This window comes from Physcomitrium patens, chromosome 15 (assembly GCF_059467195.1).
Source record: "Physcomitrium patens ecotype Gransden chromosome 15, ASM5946719v1, whole genome shotgun sequence".
Lineage (NCBI taxonomy): Eukaryota > Viridiplantae > Streptophyta > Bryopsida > Funariales > Funariaceae > Physcomitrium > Physcomitrium patens.
The window spans coordinates 10,056,885-10,081,167 of record NC_143424.1 but is presented as its reverse complement, the minus strand read 5'-3'; the positions used below and the strand labels follow the sequence as shown (position 1 = coordinate 10,081,167).

General features: G+C 35.8%; 2 protein-coding genes and 1 long non-coding RNA gene across 10 annotated transcripts; 1 reads left to right on the top strand and 2 right to left on the bottom strand.

Moving 5' to 3' along the window:
- Positions 1 to 369: 369 nt before the first annotated feature.
- LOC112292218 (uncharacterized) lies at positions 370 to 3,542 on the bottom strand. 7 transcript variants are annotated; one of them, XR_016506686.1, is made up of 5 exons: positions 2,785 to 3,538; positions 2,182 to 2,547; positions 1,879 to 2,056; positions 1,650 to 1,693; positions 370 to 1,298 (listed from the first exon to the last, which is right to left on the bottom strand). XR_016506686.1 is itself a non-coding variant. In XM_073539015.2 (3 exons), the coding sequence occupies exons 1-3, from the start codon at positions 3,272 to 3,274 to the stop codon at positions 2,052 to 2,054; spliced, it is 726 nt and encodes a 241-aa protein (XP_073395116.1). In that variant the 5' UTR covers positions 3,275 to 3,542; the 3' UTR covers positions 370 to 2,051. The 7 variants fall into 7 exon arrangements, 2 of the variants coding, with proteins under 2 accessions (XP_073395116.1, XP_024396263.1); XR_016506687.1 differs by lacking the exon at positions 1,650 to 1,693 and having other exon boundaries at positions 2,182 to 2,412; positions 2,785 to 3,542; XR_016506683.1 differs by having other exon boundaries at positions 1,650 to 2,056.
- Positions 3,543 to 15,848: 12,306 nt separating this feature from the next.
- Positions 15,849 to 18,092, bottom strand: LOC112292249 (uncharacterized). Of its 2 annotated transcripts, none has more exons than XM_024540544.3 (3): positions 17,390 to 18,092; positions 16,831 to 17,151; positions 15,849 to 16,570 (listed from the first exon to the last, which is right to left on the bottom strand). In XM_024540544.3, the coding sequence occupies exons 1-3, from the start codon at positions 17,823 to 17,825 to the stop codon at positions 16,542 to 16,544; spliced, it is 786 nt and encodes a 261-aa protein (XP_024396312.1). In that variant the 5' UTR covers positions 17,826 to 18,092; the 3' UTR covers positions 15,849 to 16,541. The 2 variants fall into 2 exon arrangements, with proteins under 2 accessions (XP_024396312.1, XP_024396313.1); XM_024540545.3 differs by having other exon boundaries at positions 16,843 to 17,151.
- A 1,308-nt stretch (positions 18,093 to 19,400) lies between these two features.
- LOC149987742 (uncharacterized) lies at positions 19,401 to 20,456 on the top strand. The gene is made up of 2 exons (XR_016506682.1): positions 19,401 to 19,907; positions 20,000 to 20,456. It is a non-coding gene; the product is annotated as an uncharacterized LOC149987742 (long non-coding RNA).
- Positions 20,457 to 24,283: the final 3,827 nt, after the last annotated feature.

Genomic DNA, 24,283 nt, shown 5'->3' with positions numbered 1-24,283 from the left:
GAACGTTAAAAGTAAATAATATAATCTTGTTTTTCCTTTTAAAAAACGTTATGCTTACTTTAAAAATAAAAAATCAATCTCTCATTAATGTTTGAATGAGACAGTTCAAATCCAGGTGGGACTAATGTTGAGAAACAATTTGAGCATCAAACAGAATATTTCTAAAAGCGAGGGATAATGTGAGTTATAACTATAAAACCCTAAACCCTAAAACCTAAAACCTGCTTGGATCTACACCTGCTTGGATACTTGGTTGGATTAGACATGCAACTCACAGATCATTCCATACAATCAAGCCTATTCTTGCAGCTACTCTGAAAAAATCCCCCAATGCCCGCTAACATGTTCAGTTGGTAACCCATGTTGGTATCACGATAAGTAAGAGTGCCCTGTTACTGAGATGAAAATTTCAGTCACTACAACGGTGGGATATATACCAGTCTCCTATTAATTACGGCCAAAACTAATCAACCAGACTAAGTTCAGTCATCTATTTGATGAATTAGTTCTATACATAATGTTAATACTCTAACACCCTCGCTCATTCTGGACGTCACTTTGATTCTTCACGGCTAAATTTAGAAATCACCGCTGGATATTCGATGGAGCTTTGGGACAATGTAGACTGCCGCTTATTGCTCCATGTAGGAGGTCCTGCTGACATTGTGAAGAAGTAAGCACCCGTACCGCGGTGAGTGTCATGACATGCCCTCCAATCAACATCGGAGTACCCCAGAACTTGTTGTCCTTCGTTTAGTTTGTATAGGATGAAGTAGGTTTGGGTACTGTTCTTGACAATGTTATACATACAAACCGGCCTATGGCCAAAGTATATCAAAAAAAAAAAAAACGAGATTCACTCAATTGTTCAAGTCTTCGTAATAGTAGCAGCATCGCCTTGGAAAAATGCTTTGTTGATCATCACCGTTGTGCCGCCTCCGTGCCATCTCCGGTTGCTTTCCATCTGCACCTCTCGGCGTTGGTCGTCTTTGGCAGCCTCTTCTCCAGTAGCCAAGTCTTGACAGCGTTTGAACGCGAATTTGAATTGCGGACAACCAATGCGTGAGACTGGCATGAGAATCAACTATATCAACCACACTCTCCAACTCACCATCCGCATTGGCTTCTCAGCTCATCATCTGCATCCAACACTGCCTCTCTACACACCGCTTTGAACAAATCCAAGCAGAGCTGTAAATGACTCGAATTTGCCGCCGCCAATCAATGAGCGTCCCATGGTCCGGATTTTGGCACAAAAACCACAAGCAATCTTGTAGAAGGGGTACGTGGCAATGAACCTGAGAGAATTTCATGAGCAAGAGATTACAACAAGCAAGCTAATTCAAAAACAACAAACTTGTATTCTTCAAAACCAAATCACAAGCTAATCCAGCAACAACAACCAAAAGTTTCAAACTATCCAAACTCTTCTGTGGCTCACAATCTCAAATTTGAATTCTTTCCATCACAGCTAAGCAACACCAATTCACTCCTTTAGCTCAGCAACGCCAAATTCTTTCTTCACTCGTTCAGTAGATACTAGTACATAATAACTGAGACATTAGAGGTACAACTTAGACAACACGAACAACACACAATATGATTTGAATATTTAAACCAAGTTTGAGAGGGGTGTTGGAAGTATTCACCCATCAGTCGCAACATTCATCCATTAGGGGTTAGGATTTGGTGACTGCAGTATAACCGTCCAAAAAACATCCAAGAGTTATGATTTCATCTATATGTGATCGATGAACTTATCTAGTTAATCTTTCCTCACAAACACACCCTATTTTAGGCATTTTACCCTGTATTCAAATAGCAGTAATACAGTGCCAGAGAAAGCAAGATTTAATGGTAACAGAGATCACATGATACCTGACATATGGTTCCTACCCGGGCCAAAGCACGGCCCCCCGGGTCACACTAGTTGAACAATAAATGATTGAAACTACATTACATCAGGTCTTGACGTGCAGACTCAAGACCGGCTCAAGGTTCCTCATAATCAATCAAACGAAGAGCGTTCCACTTGCCAAATGTGCAGATACTTATCCTGCACATGCAGGGCGCACAGAAGATCAGTACAGCGCGATGTGAAATGACAATCTGCAAACGTTATGCAAACCATAGCTTAACCATCATGATCTTCCACAGCCGTATCCGGTTTAGTGTGAGTACTGGCGTTCTCTGCTGCATTTAAATCGTTGAAAAATGAGAAAACTTGAGCACTTGGAGGAGCTCGCCCTTGGTTAGCAGTAGCTGGTGTTGGGTAAGGATATCCATTTGGTTGCTGCGGATAATGTTGTGGTAAACCACCGGGTGCTGGATATGGATATCCATTTGGATGCTGCGGCTGATGTTGTGGTAAACCGGCGTTGGCCTTGGCATTGTCATTACCATTGCGTCCGCCTACATTCACAAACCAATGGCAATTACAGCATCTCGAGAACATGTTCGTAAATTTTCCGATCAAAATCAAGATGATTCCGAGAGCTGTGATTCCTCCTACGCTTCCCCCGATCGGAGCAGCTAGGTTCAGAGATCCTGTAGCATCCCGACGCAGACCACAGGTTACTGATTGAATGTGGTGACGAATGATTCTACATGAGCCTACGCAAACTACACTGTGCACAAGCCCTAAACTAGAAGAACGAGCCTGTCAACGAAGACCACGAGGTGTATCCGCATGGCATTTTGAAGACCCCGGTTTGGTGGTCTTGCCTTTGAGGATTAACACCATAAAATTTACAACGAGCTGGGGATGGAAAATGGAAACAGTACCTGGAGGCTCATTGGTCGTCGAACTCGGGCTTGATTGTTCAATTGGAGTGTTAATGCCACCGATGGAGCCAGGCGTAGGTAACGAAGGGGACACGGGAGAGGCAGGGGGCGCTGATGAAGGTGTCGTAGAGCACGATGCTCCAGCAGATAGTTTACAGTCTCTGAGCAAGGAGCTTGCTTTATTCGCGTTCGAAGTAGGGTACAATGCGGTCAATGATCTAACTTCGTCGCAGAAACAGTCAGCCCCTTCCAACTTGTATAAATATCCAACTTCATCGCAACAAGAGGTATCCGGATACGTTAAAGTATCCTCCAAATAACCATAGCAAGAAACATACAATACCGCCGCTTGGCTGTCTGCGCATATTTGCGCCTGCGCAGTGCCGGGGGCGTTTAGGACCAGAGCCAAGACTACCATCGCGATGACGCTGCACGCAGGTTTCTCCATGTCGGCGGTCCCTACAACTTCCTTGTACTTGTTGCAGTGCATCCACCCAAGCCCACGATCTACACGATTTCACCAGGGCACAACGCTAGATACAGACACGCAGCAGCTGGAAGATTGCAGGCCAACTGAACTTAAGTATGAGATCGAGAGTACGCCCCTGTAACTCTGTCTGATCCATTCTCTAAGCTTGAACTGCGCAAGGGTGGGCTTACCACCAGGACTACCAACATGCTGAATAAAAATTTGCGCATCGCCATTGATGCCTGACAACACGGAGATGAATGGCCAGGGAATCCCAGGTTTCCTCTTGCAGATCGCAACAGGCATACCATTTATACCTTTAAAAAGCTCTTTGGATGCTGCTTCTTGAGGGTCAACTATGGGGTTTCTGTTTTTCATTTGTATCTCATTCATGTTTGACATTGCGTGTGCATTTAATGGTAAATTTTTATTGAATTTCTGGATATGCAAATAAGTCTTACAGTGGCTCTTTTACATACTGCCGTTAAGTTTTCGAAACCAAACATTTAATTACAGTTAAATGCAATTCCTCATCCTTTACTCTTGTTATTTTCACAACACAAAGCTAGAATTTCTTGCAGCACTACGTTTTAAGGTTCGCCTTTTTGTGGGTTGCAATTTACAATCTGGAATTTGCAATAAAATTTATTAAATCTAACTATCTTGTTATAGGATGTTGTGTTTAATTCTGTACAGTGTAACTGTTTTATCTTATTCAAGTTTTTCTTTTGAAGGTGTTGACAAGATTAAGAAGGACGTCATTCTTGTATCTATGTATACTTGCTATAAAGAAGATTTTGTAGAAGCTTCTTACAAACTAAGATATATCTTTGATTTGGTATTAGTATTAAAAAATAATAAAATAAAAATCTTTAATTATAATCTTATAATTATAATTAGAAGAATTAGGCTACGGCCATGTAGCCATTATAAGATAATCTAAATATTACTGGCAAATATTTGTGATGCTCAAATTTTTAACTACATAATTAAATAAATTTTAAATAAATTCCAATTATCTAACTTATTTGTATTTTTTTACTTTAAAAAAATCATGTTAATAAATAATGTCATATATATATTACCTATTATTAGAATATATAAAAATATAGATTCTATATTTAGTAGAAATTATAATAATTTTTTAAATATTAAAAATCTTTTGTAGTATTTTAATATTTTTTTAAAAAATACATATATTAGCAATCTCACCATAGAAGTACTATTATTATATCAATAGAAGACTCTTCAACTCAAATTATAAGATGGCTTCAATTAAGAGTTTTTTTTAATTGGATGTATGAAGTAAAAAGAAAATAAAAATAATAATAATAACAACACAAAACAAGTGAATGATTACAATCAAAAAATTATACATTATAAAGCTAGTCATAATTTATTCACTAGATTTTTATCTAATCAAAATTTAAAAGTAAAAATCAAAAATCTTATTTTTAAATTTTAAATTTTTAAATATTTTTAATAAATTAAAAATATTTAAAGATAAAAAATAAATAATAAAAGAACTAAGTAAATATGTTTCATCTAAAGGATAATTTGCCTAAAAAATCAATGATTTGAACCTCACCAAGGCTCACAAGTAATGTACAAGGATGTCCTAAAGAAGCTACAAGATCTTAATCTCACCATCTTATCTACATTTAAGGTGCTACAATCTATATGGAACTTGTGCAACTCTCTTTCTACTTTTATAGATAAAATTAATATTAATAATTATCAAGATAAGTAGAATTAAGTAAAAATAATAAAAAAAAAATACTTATCTTGTAAATTAAACATGTGTTTTAAAAGTAGGATATGTATTAAAGATCTTATAGAACATTACCACGTAATCCATAATTAGATATTATATATAGATATAAGATTGAGGCCTTTTTTACTCTTATTAACATCTTTTTTATTTTTAATATTATTTCAAAAGTTTATAGTCTTATTTTTAATATTAGATATTTTAGTTTTAATATTATATTATTTTAAAATAAATATCTATTCTTTTTAGTAACATAAAAATATATTGATATTTTAATTGTTTGTGATTCATGTTTTTGACAAGAATATAAATTTAAAATTTTTATTTTATTTTAGAAGTAAGTGGATTATCTTACTTTTTTTGTTGTGTTTTAAAGGTTGCATATTAAACACTTTTGATTTTTTTTCTTTTTTAAAAAAATTTTATTATTGATTTTAAAAAATATATATATAATAAATTTATTTGAAAAATAATAATTTGATATTACGAATTACAAATTGCTTTCATCTAATTTGATTTATAGAGTTGTTAATTTTTTTTTGTTGAAAAGATGGAAGAAAAAATTATGAATGCTCTACTTGGTAGAAGTGAAAATAGATTTAAAACTACTACAAATCTTCATGAGCTTATCAATGTTCTTAGAGCAAAAAAATAATGTACCGCCAATATCAACAATGGAAATATTAATCTTATACCTATAAAAGAACTTAATAATGAATCCCAATGTCTATATCAAAAAACTGTCTAGTTAAGAAAATCAAGCATAACAACCTTACAAGTGAATTCAAAAAGACTTGTTACTATAAGTATGAAGCATACAAAAATTGATATGCTATAGAAGTTTATTGGAATAAGATTAAAATTTTGAAGATTTTTACAACAAGTCAAGCTTTATTTAAGATTACATTCTTCTCAATATTCTAATAGATTTACTCAAGTTGAATTCATAGGTGCATTTTTATTTAGAAGCTTATTATTAAATATACTAAAAGCATATTCATTAGAATAATTTACCATTTAAGCCATTATACATAACAATCAACTTCTTAAAAGACACCATAAAAAAAAGATTTGGTTTGAAAATAATAAGTCAATTTATAACAAAAACTCCTAAATTTTTAAAAATATAATCACCATAATCGAAACCTATACAAATTGATATAATATTTATTAAATATTTCATTAAGTTTTTTTTTTTTTTTTTTTTTTTTTCATAATAATGATGGCATAAAAATAATTTATGTTTATATTATTTTTATGCCATTATTATTATGAAGAAAACTTAAACACATTATTTAGCATTGTCTAAAAAAATAATACAACCACAATATAAATATGATTGCTAAAGAAGTAAATATTTCTTAATACAAATTTGTATAGCTGTAATAAAAATTATGCAGTTAGAATCTTATGCAACACATTATACATATCATATTTTCTTTTCATATCCTTCATGTTATTCTACAATATATATTTATTTAAGACTAAAAAAATGACAAAGCATTTATTTGGTTAGATTCATGAGCCTTTGTTTATTTTATAAATGAAAACTTGTTAATACACAAGAAATATCATTGATAAAAAAAATAAACTTATATATATAGAAGGCATTAATTATTATCTTTTATCTTATAGAGATATTATTCATGAAATTAATTATATAAATTTTCCAAAAAATATTTATAATAGTTTAATAAAATTTAATATTATTAGATCTTTTTTTTATTTAATTATTTTAGATTTATTATAGATAAAAAAATATAATTATCAAATGGATTGAATTTCTTATAATCTCAATTTTTTCCACAATATAATTTAGAACTCTATTATCTAAATAGAAAGTCATAAATCTACTACAATCAAATCCATTCATATCTTTTGAATTCACACAATAAAAATCAACAATTAATAATGACATACAAACAAAAAGTTTTACCGTGTAAGCAATATCATAAGAAAAAAATAAAAGAAAACAATCATTGATATTTCATCAACCATTATATAAGAAGAAAAATCCAAGATTGTCTAATTCTAATAATAGAACCTAAGGACTCATGACTTTTAACATAAAGTGACTATACTACAAGCACTAACAATTGAATAAAACATTTTCAAAATTGCCTACTACAACCAAGAACAACAAAATCACACTCTCCAACACTACTAACATGACAAGAATAAAAAAAATGAATAAATAAAAGAAAAAAAAGAAACAAAATCTAAATAGTATAAATTCCTACATCTACATGAAAAGGCATGTATACTAGCTACTACAAGCTTAAAAACAATCTAAGGTTGAGCTTTGCAATACTATTGATTTGAGCTCCACTGTTCTAACTACACATTGAAAACATACAATTAAAGAATAATCAATCCAATGAAGTTCTTTGAGAGCAGTCAATTAATAGAGTAGAAATTAACAAATAATATTAGAATCATTGGCCTTATTGACAAAGAAAGATATTACCCAATTCTTCACTAAATTATAATAACAAGAGCTAAAAAGAAAAAGAAAAAAAATAACAACAAATCTATAATCACTGATCCCTCTAATTATCATATACAAATAAGAAAAAAAGAAAAAAAGAAAACCATGCAAATGCCCCTAATCTTTTTGACCAATTGATCCATTACAGTATCTAATGTTCCAAAATTTAGAATCAAAAAACAAGTATGATAGAAAGACTAGATATCTTTTTTCAACGAAGAGCCGTCGAAGATTTCAGAACAAAAATATTAATAATGACAACTTTTTTGTTTTTATTTTCTTGCCAACTATCTAACACCTTCCATACATCTTAACTTACAAACTAAATTTTACTAAGATACTCGAATTTGATTGATCGGCATCTAAATTTGACAAAATAACTTTGCAATGTTTCAAGCATGATTCTTAAGAATAATTAATGAAATAATTAATATGATGCAATTCACTCAAAATTATTATGGCACTTAAGGACAAAGCATGTAACAATCACCTCCCATTAAATAAAATAAAATGTATAAATCAAAGCAATAAGACAATCTAAACTATCTTAACTACAATTCAATCTTCTAAACACAAAATAGTAATTGGCACTAATACTTGTCATTTTTTTCAAGATTCACACAAATATTTCTACTATTAGTCCTAAGTCTACTACTAATAAATTTCTTTTTATTTATCTAAGATCTTATATACTAACTTTTCATTAAAGCATAAACTTTAGGAATATAAATGTATTTTGTTTTTATCTTAAACGACAAGTAAATCAATTTTGTGACTCACAATGACTCACAAAGGTAGACCAAAAAAACACTACTAAAAGATACAAGGAAGAAAAAGCAGTAACATTATAATGCATAAATGCTAATAATGGTTGAAGAACGATGAAGAGACTAATGAACAAGCAACCAAAAGATTGGTCAAATATTAGCTGAAGAAATAACAAGCAAGAGCTAAAGCAAGTATGAACATGAGAGGATAAATGTCAAAGATAAGAACTCGATGAAAAAACAATTCAAACAAGTGAGCATTCACTCAAAGAGAGGTAATAAAATATAAATAAACAATTATATATATTGAAAGAGAAATTGGAATGGCTATTGCCAAAAGACAAGAAAACTAGAGACCCTTGAAACTAGACTAGAAGTAAGAAAGGAGTTGACAAGAGTGAAGAAGCCTTCACTCTTGTCTCTATATATACTCTCTAACTAGGGGCTACATGGCGACGTTCTATAGGACCTCGATAATCCGAATGGCGGTTGTGCTCCTTCTTGAAGGTTAATTGAGCAATCATAAGGACGATGTTCTGGAAGTGTATCCGCATTCTTTTTTTGAAATACATCTTGAAATTCTTGATATTGGCTTGGAATGCCACTTGAAGTCCTTTCACCAGTAGAAATGGGTGTAGCATAAATAATGTATGGTGATTCTTTCATAGCAGCGTGCAAGAAAGCTTTTGCACCTATAAATGCGGGTTTAATTGAACTCGACTTATGACTCTCTACTTGCTTAACTACACTGTTAGTTATACTTTTAGAGAAAGTGAGAGTTCGGGAAATCCAATCTATTGGAGGGTTGTATTTTTCTAACCACGATAAACCTAAAATAACTGGATTAGAGAGAGATCTAATGATATTAAATACTAAAAAACTATTATGACCATTGATTATTACTTGTATAGGAAGGATTTCATGAGTAATATGTCCAGAAGACAATGGACGACCATCTATGACTTCTACATGAACATGTTTAGTTTTCTTTACTAAAGATATGCTATGTCTTTTAGTAAATTCTTCATCTAAAAAACACGCTGAGGCTCCTGAATCTAACAAGGTAGAGACTTTATAATATTTAGGTCCTAAAACAACATTTAATGTAAAACAAAGAGAGGGCTCTGAGGAGAGAATAAGACCTTTACTAGAAGTTGTACAAGATTCCAGCCGCACGGTCCCTATTGTAGTTGGACAAATTCATTTTCTGACATATTATCTTCTTTCATAGCCATATTCTTCATTTTGTGATTGCGTCATTTCTTTGGACAATGTTGAGAAGTGTGCTTTGGTTCTCCACTATATAAGCATAATCTTTTTTGACGACGACGAGTCTTTTCTTGCTCAATAAGAGGTTTGAAACGTAGTGCATCAATTTGCATATCCTCTACTTCCGAATGTATGTGTTGAAGAAGTGTTGGTGTTGCCATTGAATTATAGTAACGTTGAGGTGACTTGTACGGTTCTTAGATCGAAATTCAAAAAGGTGATTGTCGCATTTCACAGCAAAGTCAATTGCTTGACTCAATGTTTGAGGATCAGGTAAGTTGAGCATTAATTTTTTTTACCTCATATTGTAATCCGTAGAGAAATTGGCTAATAAGTGTAACATCATCCCACTTGATATCAGTTGCAAGTTGTCGAAATTGTGAAGCATATGACGTTACTGATCGATTGCCTTGTCGTAAAATACGGATCTTATTGGTTGCAATATGAATTGCATCATGTTCTCCATACACAAATCGAAACTCCGCTAAAAAAGCCTCTAGATTATCCAATATTGGATCTCGTTCTTCAAGAAAAGATGAAAACCACGACAGTGCCGAACTTGAAAGAAACGTACCAATGAATCTAACTTATGATCCTGGAGTTGGATAGCTCTAGGGTTGAAGTTCAATCACAAGTTGCACTTGATTGATAAATCCTCGAAACTTGGATGTGGTGCCATCAAACTTCTCGGGTAGGACAATTCTTGGTTCTCTAATATTTGAAGGGCGTTCAACCATAGGAGAAAAGACATGGTTTAATGCAGATGTTGAAGCAACTCCAACCATTTCTATATCTTCACTTTCTACCAATCTTGTTGTTCCTTGTGGTGGTAAATTGAGTTGATGCATTGCAAGCATTAACTCCCTCAATTGCTCTTGCATTTGTGCCATTGCACTCTTCATTTCAAGAAGTTCTGCCATGATAACACTTAGAAGAGAGAAGATGTCTAATATCGCTCAAGACAAATAGAAGAGAGGACTTGGAAACAAAGAAAATACTAAGGACAATATTAGTTTAGAAGAGGGTAATCCGCAACTTCTAATACGCTTATATCTTATCAAGAAAAAGGGGTAATCCACTCTTAATCAAGATTAGACAAAGCTTTGATATTGTAGGTGTACTCTTGTCAATCTGTCAAGAACAAGAACTCGATGAAAAAACAATTCAAACAAGTGAACATTCATTCAAAGAGAAGTAATAAAAATATATATAACAAGTATATATATTGAAAGAGAAACTGGAATGGCTATTGCCAAAAGACAAGAAAACTAGAGACCCTTGAAACTAGACTAGAAGCAAAAAAGGAATTGATAAGAGTGAAGAAGCCTTCACTCTTGTCTCTATATATAATCTCTAACTAGGGGTTACGTGGCAACGTTCTGTACGACCTCCAATATGTGTTGATTTTATAGGACACATACTTTGACTTACAAGGCAAGTTTTTCTACGTATGGACCACATAATTAACTTGATCTTCAAATTAACAATATGTGTGACACATTGCCAACTTGTTGACCACGTTTCTAATCCAAAAAACCAATTAAAAACACCTATGAAATCAAAGCGGCGTCTATGAAGTTTTTAGGAAGCTTCTATATTAAATATTATAGAATTAACTTATTTATACCTACTTTTACTTATTTCTACATATTTTTGTATAAAATTATTAGCTTACATGATTATGACCATGACAATAAATTAGCTTTAAAGAAAGCGATATTCTAAGGATGTAATGCAGATGGACTTGATTAGAAAAAATTCCAACTTATAAATACTACTTCGAGTACATATGAAGAGTAGATCAATAATAGATAATATTAATCTCAATTTTAAGGATTGGCAAAAAGATACAAACACAAGAAAAAATGTGAAGACTTGATGCCATAGCTAAAGATCAAAATAAGAGAATTTCTTAGACCTGAAGATAGAAATACTCAATAGTACTAGTATCCTAATGTAGGATTAATCACAATCTTTGAACAGCACCATGAAGAGGATAATAGAGACAATAATAGACCAAAAAAAATTTAATCAAAGATTAGATTCTTAAGGATTTGTAAGAAACAATAGAAACTATGAAGAAGAAATTGGAACTAATGACGACAAGGAACAAGCCAGTGATAGAAACCTTTACAACTCCCAAAATGTATAAAATCAAGAGGTTAGTATTACTAACCTTGAAGAAACAAAAGATACAATTGATCCAAGACCAATTTCAAAGAATACAATTTGATGAAGAAGTGGAAAACAATAAGCAGTTTGAAGAGTTGAAGACTAAATAGTAAGAAAAAAACACTCAACAAAGATAGAAGATGCAATTGACAACAAATTTGGATAATGGAGATCCAATATGTTGAGCAAAACTTCTTATAACCCCTTGAGGTTAATTGATGCAAAGGTTAACAACCTAGTGACCAACCAGGGCAGGGAGAAAAGAAAAATTGTCTTCGTTGGCCAAAGAAAAGGGCCTAAACCCAACTTACTAGAGGTGCCGGTCCACTGAAATTTTGCTAAAAGACTAATGGATGAAGCGGAGGAACGTTGGCTAGTCCCCGGGCAAGAAATACTGGTCATTGAGACAATGACATTGCCCCAGATGGATAAAGACCAAGAACTGATAGCACAAGCAGTACAAGCCTACTTGAACCAGTTATATACTTTTACAGAGAGCAACATTGAAATCAATAAGACTCTTGTCCAAATAAAGGTGGACAAATTGAAAGTTGCTGCAAGGTCCGTACCAAAATTGGAGTAATTAAGGAAGATGAAACTCACGACGAAAGAAGACCTCCAATACTTGAAGATTAATGTTGACATCAATGAAGAGCTGGCAAGAGAAGCAAAAGTGATCTTTTGGGAGTACAAGGACTTATTTGCCTTGACGTATAAGGACAAAAAGGAGATTCATTCTTTATTTGTACAATACCAAATCCAGCTCGGGAAGGACATACCACCACCACACCAGACTAAGCTTATTTCAGGTAAGCTCTTAATGCAGTAACGACTCAATCGTAGGCAGTCAGATCATCTACAACATATTAGAGAGAAGAAAACAGCCACCAGAGATTTGCAATGCCGACGACGGAAATTCGCAAACCACAGCCCTACGGCAACCGATGGACACCGCTGTAGCAGCACCCGCTAGCAAGGCTCGTGCACAGCTACGATATAACAACCCCGCAACGCTCCACCGTAACTCCAACTGCCTCAGAGCAACCAGAGAAGAAAACGGAAAGAACAAAAATCGACGGTACGCCCCTCCAACTGCAGAACTACACGAAGAGAAGACAAACAAAACAAGATCACGTCGTCGATGGTTTTAGCGACAACCCAGTAGCTCCCCACGGACTGGATACCGGCAGCGTGAGTAACATGAACATTGTTTTCTCCCTTCAATTCTAGGATGCAATTCTAGATAGATCCAACACCTAGCGTCTTGCCGAATAGGAGAGTGGAGTGATGCTAGTTGGGATGGTCTAGAGCAGTAACCGGCGAGCGCATGATGTGAGCAGAATGGTTGCTAAACGACGCGCCCGCTCCACAACCACCAAAAGCTCGGCATAATTCTAGCATTAATTTTGCCAACAATTTACGGAGGGTGACAAAACTCTAGCACAAAATCTCAACGGGATCAGCTTCCCACATGCACCCTACACAGATCATGTCGAAGCTGAACCACTAGGCTCACAATGTGATCGTCGCTTCAAATAAAAAAATAAAAATAAAAACAAAAAACAACAACAACGCGCGCTCCGCAAACTGGAAATGTGAACTGTTCAGACACCGATCAATGCGTTAAGACAGCGACACCGTGCACCTCTAAACTTTACGGTCTACGTCGCCTTCAATACCTCACCCACCAGCTTGAAGTCTAGGACAATGAGATCTCAAAGTGTGGACGTAGATACAACCTCGCTATCTCAAATGCAATCTCGATATGCAAAAATCACACTTCACGGTGTCAGCCGCACTGAACCCCGCTAACACACCAACACAAAACCCGATCCAAAGAAAACTCTAGGACTCCAACACCACGCTTGGAGAGTGCTGGTATTTGAGCTCAGAGTGGAACCTGTGTCAAGCGATCCACCGGAGCTCCACCCCTCCCATACAGCGGAGGCCAACCGCTCCGAATGCTGAGCCGAGAGAGAGAGAAAGCCGCCGCATGCCACTACACGACCACAAGAAGCTAGGAACTAGGCAAGTATAAGGGGAGTCTAAACACTCCAACCGCAACAGTGAAAACCACGAGCAGCGCCGACAAGAAACCTCAGCAAAATTGAAAAAGAACCAAAAAAACAGGAAGAACGCCTTGGGAACTGCCCATCACAGCTGACGACAACTGGATCAACCACATGAGCTGCAGCACGAAGGAACAAAAAGAAAGTAACGGCAGCCCCCGTTGCATCAACATTATAGCACACTCCAAAGAGAAACGCAGCGAGGGGAAAAACTAGCTGGCCGCCAAGAAAAGTCGACGCCGAGGAGAAAACGGGTCCAGCCGCAACACACAAGAGAATGCGGAGCTCCAAGAAAAAATCCAGTGACTCCGCTGCCATCCAGCTTGGTAAAAACGTCGACAACCCTAATACGAACCCAACAGAGAGAGCAAGAACTCCGGCTGCACGCCGAAATTTTTGAAGCTTTGAAGTCCAGTGAACGAAGAACACAAAGAGAGATAGGCAAACACAATCCACAGCTCTGCAAAATCCGGAAACTGAGCTCTAGCCACACGCCACCATGATCTAAACCACCAAAGAAACCACAGGTGCTGCAACTAACCAACACCGCCATCTTTCGGAACTAGGAGCGAGAAAAAAACCAACGAACGATACCACCGCAGCATACCGCAATTGGCGGATCTCGCAAGAATCAACAGCGACCAATCCAGACTGCAGCACACCACCGCACGCCACAAGCTTCGACCATTGACACTCGAATCGGAAGGAGCTCGACAGTCGTCGCACCACAGGATGTCAAGCTCCGATAAGTCAGACCAGAGGAAAGAAAAATGAACCTTAACCCCAACCCATAAATCAACTACCAGCTCTGCACCCACACACCGAGCCGGAGCTCTTCTGATGCGAGAGCGAACACAAAAAAATAAAAATAAATAAATAAATAAAAATTAGTGATTGCCTTTGACGCCCATACCGTTGTCGACACAATCTCTGCTCTACTTTCGTCACTATGTCTCAGAAACCTCCCTGTTCAATCGCCTTGCTCCGCCATCGTGAGCCGTCGGATCGCGGCTGCCGGTCAGATGCAATCCCAACCTCTGATCGGATTTCTGGGAACGGAGGGAGGGAACGTAGGGGAACCAGGCAGGTTGGAGGGCTGTAGGTTGGGAACTCAGAACCCATTCCTCATTGGGCCCGCACTGATCCGCATTGACATGGGTGCTGAATTTGTTATTTTTTATAAAAACAAACTAAACCCTAGTGTCTTGTCTTTTTGCAAAAGAGACATCGAGTAGTTGGTTTTGATTTGTTCTTGGAATTTATAGTCTTTTGTGGTTGTTTTGCAGTGGATTGTGGTTGCCACTTTTGTCTTTGCGGGTGACAAAGAGTGCATGAGAGTCAGAAGATGAGCTTTTCATAGTTGTAGTAGGATAGCAATCAATTTTGCTAATGTTGCAATTCTTGTACTGCAGAGAATTTGAATGATAATGCCATATTGGGATGGCATTGACCTCATAAGTATGAAGATGACATTGTTGAAATAATGTTTTAAAATTATGTAAGTGTTGTATTATTAATTTTTCTACTTTTATTTTTGTGTGATAAATTTTTCTTGTAGATAAGCTTCAATAATGATTTCACTTGCAGAATATGTATTTTTAAGCACAATCCAAGCTTCATTAGTTGTATTGTATGCTTTTACATGGAAGAATATTAAGTTATATACATAATCCCATATAGTTGCTAGAGTTTCATTATTTTTCTTTTTCCACATGATAATGGCAACTTGATTTATTGGTGGAGGTGTTGTTGCATTGGTTTTTGGAATATGTGAGGATTGTTTTTCTATGCTAGAGACTAAATTCTATAATTTTTCCATCTTAAATTTCATTTGTACTTTTTACTTCCAGCTGATATACTTAGAGCCATCAAATTTTGATCATTCCTTAGTACCATGTTGAAATGATGGCAAGTTTATTGGTGCCTTAGTTTTTGTAAATAACATCTTCGACCCAACTTCCTTCTCTTATGAGTTTTTAATGCCTTTTTCAAACTTGTGTTACAACATTTGCAGAATTTTGCTTTAGTATCATGTCAGAATTACATGTATGAGTGTAAATTTAATTGTATAATTCTCGTGTAATGATTCTGTTTCATATGGTTTATCCAGTCGAGGGAGATTCGACTCAAGGAATCGCCACTCCTCGACTGGATGCGACATTGCCGCTGACGTTACAGCATGTTACAGTTACTGACAAAGAAACTCTATATTCTAATACTTCTTGATAGCAGTGGTAATATTTACCTTGATCTTTCTCCTGATCCTCTTAATCATACTCAAAGCAACACGATGGTACACAAGTAGCAAGACATAGCGTGTCGTAATCGGCCCGAAATGTACACCCATATTAGAAAATAAACTGGAGATACTGTAAATGATTATCTGATACTAAACGAATGTGGCTGGTATCTCCATGCAAGACCCCTTGCGATCCATCTACCAGTTTCAATCCTGCTGAACGTTAAACGCTTTGCGTATCAATCTATCTACATGTAGCATTTCGAGGTGATAGGCAAATGATGCACTGGCCAAATTCTTGCGGAGCTCAGCGATGTCAAAATGAGGTGATTGAAGTATCCTACACTCCATTCTAGTGCGTGAAAAGATGAACATATTCTTCCGTTGTGTCATTCGAATGACTATCTTTCATCTGCAAGGAAGTTGACAACCTTATATTCCAGAAGCACCGCCGTGTCGAGAGTAATTCAAGACTGGCTCAATGATCCTCACAACCTACCAAACGAAGAGCGTTCATCTTGCCAAGTGCGCAGGTACTTTCTCTGCACATGCACGGCGGACAGAAGATCAGTACAGCACAATGTAAAATGACAATCTGCAACATCGTGCAAACCAGAGCTTAACCATCATGATCTTTCAAAGCCGTATCAGGATTAGTGTGAGTATCTGTGTATGTTTGGAACTGGAACATGTATACCAGTTTCACTTGGAACCGACTTCTCCAAATTGGAATTTTCAATTGCACAACTTGTTAGAAAAGCATGTCAACATCAAGGCAGCCTGTATATAATAGAGAAAATACCAGCCTTCTCACCATTCCACGATGGATCTGAATCGTGGTAACTTCCATTTGGAGGAACTTGTCCTTCGTTCGGAGTAGCTGATCCTGGGTTTAGATGTCCATTTGGTTGCTGCGTATGTTGTGGTAAACCACCATTGCCACCAGCGTCGACGTTGGCGTTGGCATTGCCATCACCATTGCGTCCGCCTACATTCACAAACCAATGGCAATTACAGCATCTCGAGAACATGTTCGTAAATTTCCCGATCAAAATCAAGATGATCACGAGAGCTGTGATTCCTCCTACGCCTCCCCCGATCGGAGCAGCTAGGTTCAGAGATCCTGTAGCAACCCGACGCAGACCACAGGTTACTGATGGAACGTGGTGGCGAATGATTCTACATGAGTCTATGCAAACTACACTGTGCACAAGTCCTCAACTAGAAGAACGAGCCTGTCACCGCAGACCACGAGGTGTATCCGCATGGCATTTTGAAGACCCTGGTTTGGTAGTCTTGCCTTTAAGGATTAACACCAAAAAATTTACAACGAGCTGGGGATGGAAAAATGGAAACAGTACCTGCAGTCTTATAGGTCGTCGAACTCGGGCTTGATGGTCCAGGTGGTTGAGTGTTGATGCCATCGTCGGAGCCAGGCGCAGGTAACGAAGGGGACACGGGAGAGGCAGGTGTCATAGAGCACGTTGATCCAGCAGATATTTCACAGTCATTAAGCAAGGCGCGTGCTTTATTCGCGTTCAAAGTAGGGTTCGATGCGACCAATGATCTAACTGCGTCGCAGAAACAGTTAGCCCCTCTCAAGTTGTACATATTCAAAATCACATCGCAACATGTGTTATCCGGATAGCTTGTTGCATCCGTCAAATAACTAGCACAATACCCGTACAATAACAGGGGTTGGGTTGGTGAGCATGGCTGCGCTTGCACACCACCGGTAGCGGCTAGGACCAGGGTTAAGATAACCATCGCGACGATGCTACACGCAGGTTTCGTCATGTCGAGGGTCCCAAGGAGTTCTCTAGACTTGTTTCAGTGCACCCACCGAAGCCCACGATCCACACGCTCTCACCAGGGCAATTCGGTTGATACAAACACAGCAGATGGAGTAATGAAGGCCAACTGCATTACAGCATGCAATCCAATGCAGGCCCCAGAAACCCTGTCTGATCCATTTTCTACGCTCGAGCTGCGAAAGGGTCGGCGGACCACAAAGACCAACAAGACGCTGCATCGCCCTGTCTAAAAATTGCGCATCGCAATTGATGCCTTCCAACATGGAGACGAGTGGTCCGTGGATCGCAAGTTGCCCAGGCTGTCCTCTTCGAATGGCTTGAATCCACAGAAATACCGCCATTCCTGCTGATACGCAAGATGCCGAACCAACCAGCAGTGCTCAGCAGCGAATCTTGGTGACATTCATAGACGCAAGCAGGTGTGACCAAAAAGTCCAATATCTCGTCTTTCGTTTATCTTCCTCACGGAGATAACACAATAGACACGCTATTTGTACCTGTAAACAGTTCTTTGGATGCTCCTTCTTGACAGTCAACTTTAGGGTTTCTGGTGAATTCATTTGTCCCCTAATTTATAATTAATAATTTATAAATAATTATAAATCAAATAATTGGATTTACAGTGCGCATTGAACAGAAAATTCTAATTGAAATTCAAGATATGAAAATAAGTCTTGCAGTAGCTCTTTTACTACTGCCATTAAGTATTCGAAATCAAACATTTAGTGACAATTAACTCTTGTTTTCGGGCATTTAGAATTGAATGAAAATTCTATAACCGGAACCTATTTCCTCGACAAGTTTAGATCAATTTGGTAATTCAATGATGTGATTTGAATACACAACGTATTCCTATATTGTCTTCTCTCTAAAGTATCAATTGGACAACGACGATATCGGTATTCGAGGTCGACAAATCACAGTTCTTGCAATTCCCTTCAGAACTTGTAAGAATTCGTTTCGTATTCTTCGTAAAGAAATGCTATTTAACAATTAGCAATAAAAAAATAATTCTAATTCGAAAGTTAGATTTTAGTATTCAGCTGCAACAATTAAGAAATGCAATCATTGTCAGTGCAACCACTAACCTCAAGATCTGTCATGCAGCATTAACTTTGAGCATGTCTCACATGTACAAAGCTTTTGTCCAAGCAACATTCTGATCCCATAAATTTTCAACCAACACATTACTGGATAATAATTCTCTCACAACACGAAGCTATAATTTCATAACACCACGGACAACTGGAGTTTGCAAAATCTACCCTCAACATTGTTCTCCTGTAAAATATTCAACACAGCATCATATCATTCTAAAATTCAACTGTACTTTACAATATCAACACCTGTGATCTACCACTCAAACATAGAAAACGAAGGATTTTCTAAAAGTATTAATCAACGTGAGCTTGAAATTCCAACAGCCACTTCCATTCATCATTCACTGTTCCCCAGTCAGAAGAAAACAATTTCATTGACTTACGGATTTGCACATGTCGACAGTACCGTTGGCATCGAACTGTCGGGGAATCATTTTATTTGTTTGTTGGCTTGTTTATACTGCTTTTTTTTATACCCAAACCGAGTTTGCCGGATGCTTAGATTATTAGTTCGGTGTGAATCAGTTTGATAGACGATAAACCTTTTCTGCATTATCTGTTTCCGCGACCCACATGAACAACGTCTCACGATGGCCTCGTAGCTATAATTGATTGGTACCTCACCACACAACTATTTCGCGAGACCATCTCCGACGAATCTTCTCTTCTGTTGTCGATCAGTTCAGAGCGAGCATGACGGGTCCACGCAGAAACGATGCCGAAAATAGAGTGAGCCGCGTCGACGTTGGTGATGCAAAAGTCAAGCGATATGGAACATGCTACGCTGATGGAAGAGAACCTGCAGCAGTCTCGTGGATTGTGGATTCTCAGCACGGTTTTCACAGTGCTGTTGCATACCACAGCACGAGCTCAACGTCACGGCATTGCAGTGTCAGAGGCAGAAATCGAGCAATCGGCTTTTTGGAGCCTATTATTGAAGAGTAGCCAGGGAGTGCTTCTTGGTTGTGAGTTTCTAACTTTGATGGTCATTCCAATCATAGTTTTAGCGTTCGTCCGAGAATAGGCTTAATGGTGACGGATGATCTGGCTGTCACAGGTCTTAACCAACCAGGTTCTCGAGCCGGTACAAATCTCCAGTGACGAAGCTCGCTTAGAAGAATACTCTCACTCTGTCACTGCTTATCCAAAACACGGGGCTTCGTCAGAATCCCTTAGAAGGAGGATAAAGTGAATATTCTCATAAAATGGTTTTAGAGGAAATAGCATGTCGTTGCGGAAACCGGCTCTTCTTCAGGATCGCTCCACTATGTCACTAGCAAGGACCACCGAGTCTTTTAACGTAATCAAGGAGTGTCACGGTTCTCTCAGAGTTTCGGAAACAACAGAGTAGCCTGCGTTTTTTGTACTCTTGTTTGCACCCGAGTGACAGCCCTCGACCTATGCCTAGTCAAATTGTAAGGAAATTGTAAGAAAACACTTTCGAGGGGTATGCTATTTGAATATGCTGTTAAAAGTAGTGAACGATACATGGACCGTGCACAAAATTCTGCAAATTCTGTTGCTGAGCACTTTGCTTTGAATTGCACATGGTGGCTGAGACAGATCAAAAGGTTGGTCATAGAAGGCATATGGAGTCAAAGGAACACAGGGAAAGTTGGGCGAAAAGTTGTCGTTATTGCTCTTGTTGCGGCGATTGCGGTTGCGAGGCTTGTGGACAGATTCATCTTGCGAGGAAGTATTAATGCTCCCCCCGTGGTCCTAGGCCATGGTCAGTTGTTTACAAACATACCGTCTTCTACTGGTCCACCCCACCGTTGTTCCGTGCTTTAAGTGACTTCGTCTCGAATGGGTCACGTGCAAAATGACGAAACATTAGAGACTTCGAATCGTTTTTCTTCGAAACGCAGCATACGATCCGTTGTGGTGTAACCTGAGAAAGATATACAAGAACGAGCTCTACTTATCGCAGTAACTCGCCTCTTACAAACTTGTAATTGAAGAAATCTGCAGTTCCTCCGAATATCTTCACTGAGCGTCGCAACCCAGCGGTACCGTGGACTAGGAGGATTGGCTAATCGACGTAGCGACTAACAGACGGAGCATTATGAATGAGATCCTTCATCATCCTCCTCACGCTTGCATTCAATCCCTGGTTCCTTGATCGACCACCACGAAAAGATTGCGACCATCACTTCTAGGGACGGTCCCCACGAATAATATCAGAGAATATTAACCTTCGCAGTCCAGGTACTTCGAAATGAACGAGAGAGATCAGCATTGTCTTAATGAATACAAACAATCGTCAAAACGTTCCAGGCACCTGCAACGCTTGCAGAGGCAAAGCTAACGAACTGGCGAAGCAAACGGCCGAAGGGCGATCTAAGAACAAGCAAGAGGAAATCGTTGGCGTGATGCTGTCTGCGACAATGGTGATAGAAATTATGAGATTCCTTGTGATAATCTTCGTTTAGTAGAGATGTGATTGCTGAGGGAGTTAGGACACGAGTTTGTGATCTGTTGATTAGGTTTTGATAATGAAATCTAGAAGGACGAAGATGTAAGGAAAGGAGATGACGTACCGAACATTGTCTTCAACTTTGAATCAAGTTTAAATGGCATGTATCGGTTTGAATTGCATAATCCTAATAGTGATTGAAAATTACAAAAAGTCAAAGGACGTTGAAGACAATGTTTGATAGTCCAAATGTTAAAAAACTATTTTGACATTTATTTGTTGTAGCTAAGGCATTTATGCAAACTGCAATAAATATATATATAAAATATATATATGCAATACCAAAGTTTCATTGAAATAGAGCTTCTTGCAAAATGTTAAAAAAACAAAGAATAATAAGATGTCTTTAAGGAGAAGAATGTTGATATATTACCAACTTTAAAATTGTGCAATTGACCTTTAAAAAGTTATTCAACTACCATTTAAAAAAATTTAAAACTTATTAAAAACAAGTTAGTTGCTTTAAAGGAATAAATTAATGATTTAATTTGTAATAAATCTTATTTAACATTCAAATTTTTCCACAAGTACACTAATTTTCTTCTTAAAGAGAAAAGATAAGTTCTTGCAAATATATACAGATTATTCTAAATTCATTAGATTAACCATCTATAAATAGGACTTGCCAAGGCTATTTGGATATCTGGTCAGATGTAACTTTGGATCCTTTCTTTTGGTAAAGTTTAATTTTTCATTTTCTTATTCAATTCTATTCTATTTTCTTTAGTTTTAGTCTATTCTATCCTACATTAAGATGGAATTTATGTTGCTATGGATTATAATGATCTTAAATCTTAGAGATTATCTAATCCCATTTCAAAATATCTTTATAAAGATAAGCTATAAATAAAAAATTATTTTGTAATTTGCAACTTACTTGAGTGATTAGTGGCAACCAAAGATCCAATGCTTTCTTAAGAAAAATTCTATTTATTATGACAATGTCTTAATAAGAAATTTGATAAGCCTTATGATTTTTTTAGCTAATACATACTACTAATTAAAAATATATTACAAAGACATGCTTCAATATACTCAATAATTATTTAAAATATATGTCAATATGAAATATTTAAGATTCTTATCATTTGTGTCAAAGTTAATTAAGATACAAATTCTTGAAATTGCACTTGAAGCAACAAAGAAGTTAATAAGAACAAAGAATGTTTCACTTTTGCCTATATATATACTATCTAACTAAAAAACTATATTACAACCTTCTATAGATCATCTAATGCATGTTCAACTTGACATATATATATATATATATATATATATATATATATATATAACTTGTAAGGCAAGTTTCCAACATGTGCACCATATGATCAACTTGTAAAATAAGTGGTCAATATATGCAATATATAGCCATGGCCAGTCTTATTTATACTTTGTTCAACCATCATGGAACTTTTTAGAATGATTTTAATGGTGGATTTTACCTAGATAAGTGTTCTCAGTTCTTTTTAGAATGTTCTATGGTAGATTCTATATAACCTACTAATTTAATCTCAATTCTAGAAACTTTTAGAAACTTCTATAAACTTTCTAAACGTGGCTCTAACTACCTATTTGTATGCATTAATATATCAAATATCTTATCTATAGCCTATTATATATTTACATCAAATACACAATTTTAGGATGCATAAGAATTCTCAAAATGTAATTGAATATCCTAAAACCACTTCTATTCTTATCAAAATTCCTTCCAAATTTGTATTATCTAATAACTTTTAAATTAATTATCTAGTTGGATTCAAACTTCTTTATAAATTGTCTTATATTTTAAACTACTTCTATAAAAAAAAATCAGTTATAAATTTATTAAAAATATTTGGATATTGCCTAATTTTTAGCAAGTATTAAAAATATCAATTTTTAGTCATCTACACACTAATTCCATCATATTTCAAAAATCCAATACTCAAATACTATGAATTTTTTATATACAACTTTTTAACAAAATCATCTATACTTGTAGAAATTTTGAGTCAAAAAATTTGTTCAAAAACTTAAGATATGGCCTAATTCAAAACTTCTATGAAAAGGCCTAATTCTAATAACAAAACTTCTATGATATGGCCTAATTCACTTATAAATTCTAATTTTGAATTATTAATTCAAACAACTCTTTCTTATTTGGATTTGATTGAAATACATGAAATTTTTCACACGATATATAGTTTTTCAAGTCAGCTTTCAAATCTTATTTTTTGATTATTAAATACCTTCCTATAATTCTCTATATACTTAAAAGAATAATAATAGATACCAAATTTATATTCTAACTTCAAACAACCATATCTTACTCATCAAAATCCCAAATCATATATTTTTTTCATCCAAATTCTAATCTAGAATACAAGATTTTTAAATCCAACCTCCAAACTTTGAATGACTTGCCTTGCCTCAAATTGTCTACTTTTCTTTGAATGGACTACTTTAAAATAGTTTCAAATTCTAGTATAGTTTCAAACAACATCTTGAAGTCTATTAAGCATGACTTTCAACCAATAGAAATGAAGTCCTTTATTACTTACTTTATCTACCTATATATAATGGCCTAAAAATAAAAATATTATACTTTTGATACCAAAGCCCTTTTAAACTCTTTACTAATAAATCCTACAACTTCTATTTTTAATTATAAAATTTAAACTATAAAATTAAACAAATTAGATAAATATTTTATTTTATTTTATTTTATTTTTAATTATAATTTATAATTTTATAAAATTTCATACTATTTTTATATATTATAGTACTTTCTAATATGACAACTTTTTATCAAAGATAAGAACTCAAAAAAAAATGTAAACAAGTAAGAAATGAATCAAAGAGAAATGATAAACTAAAAATAAG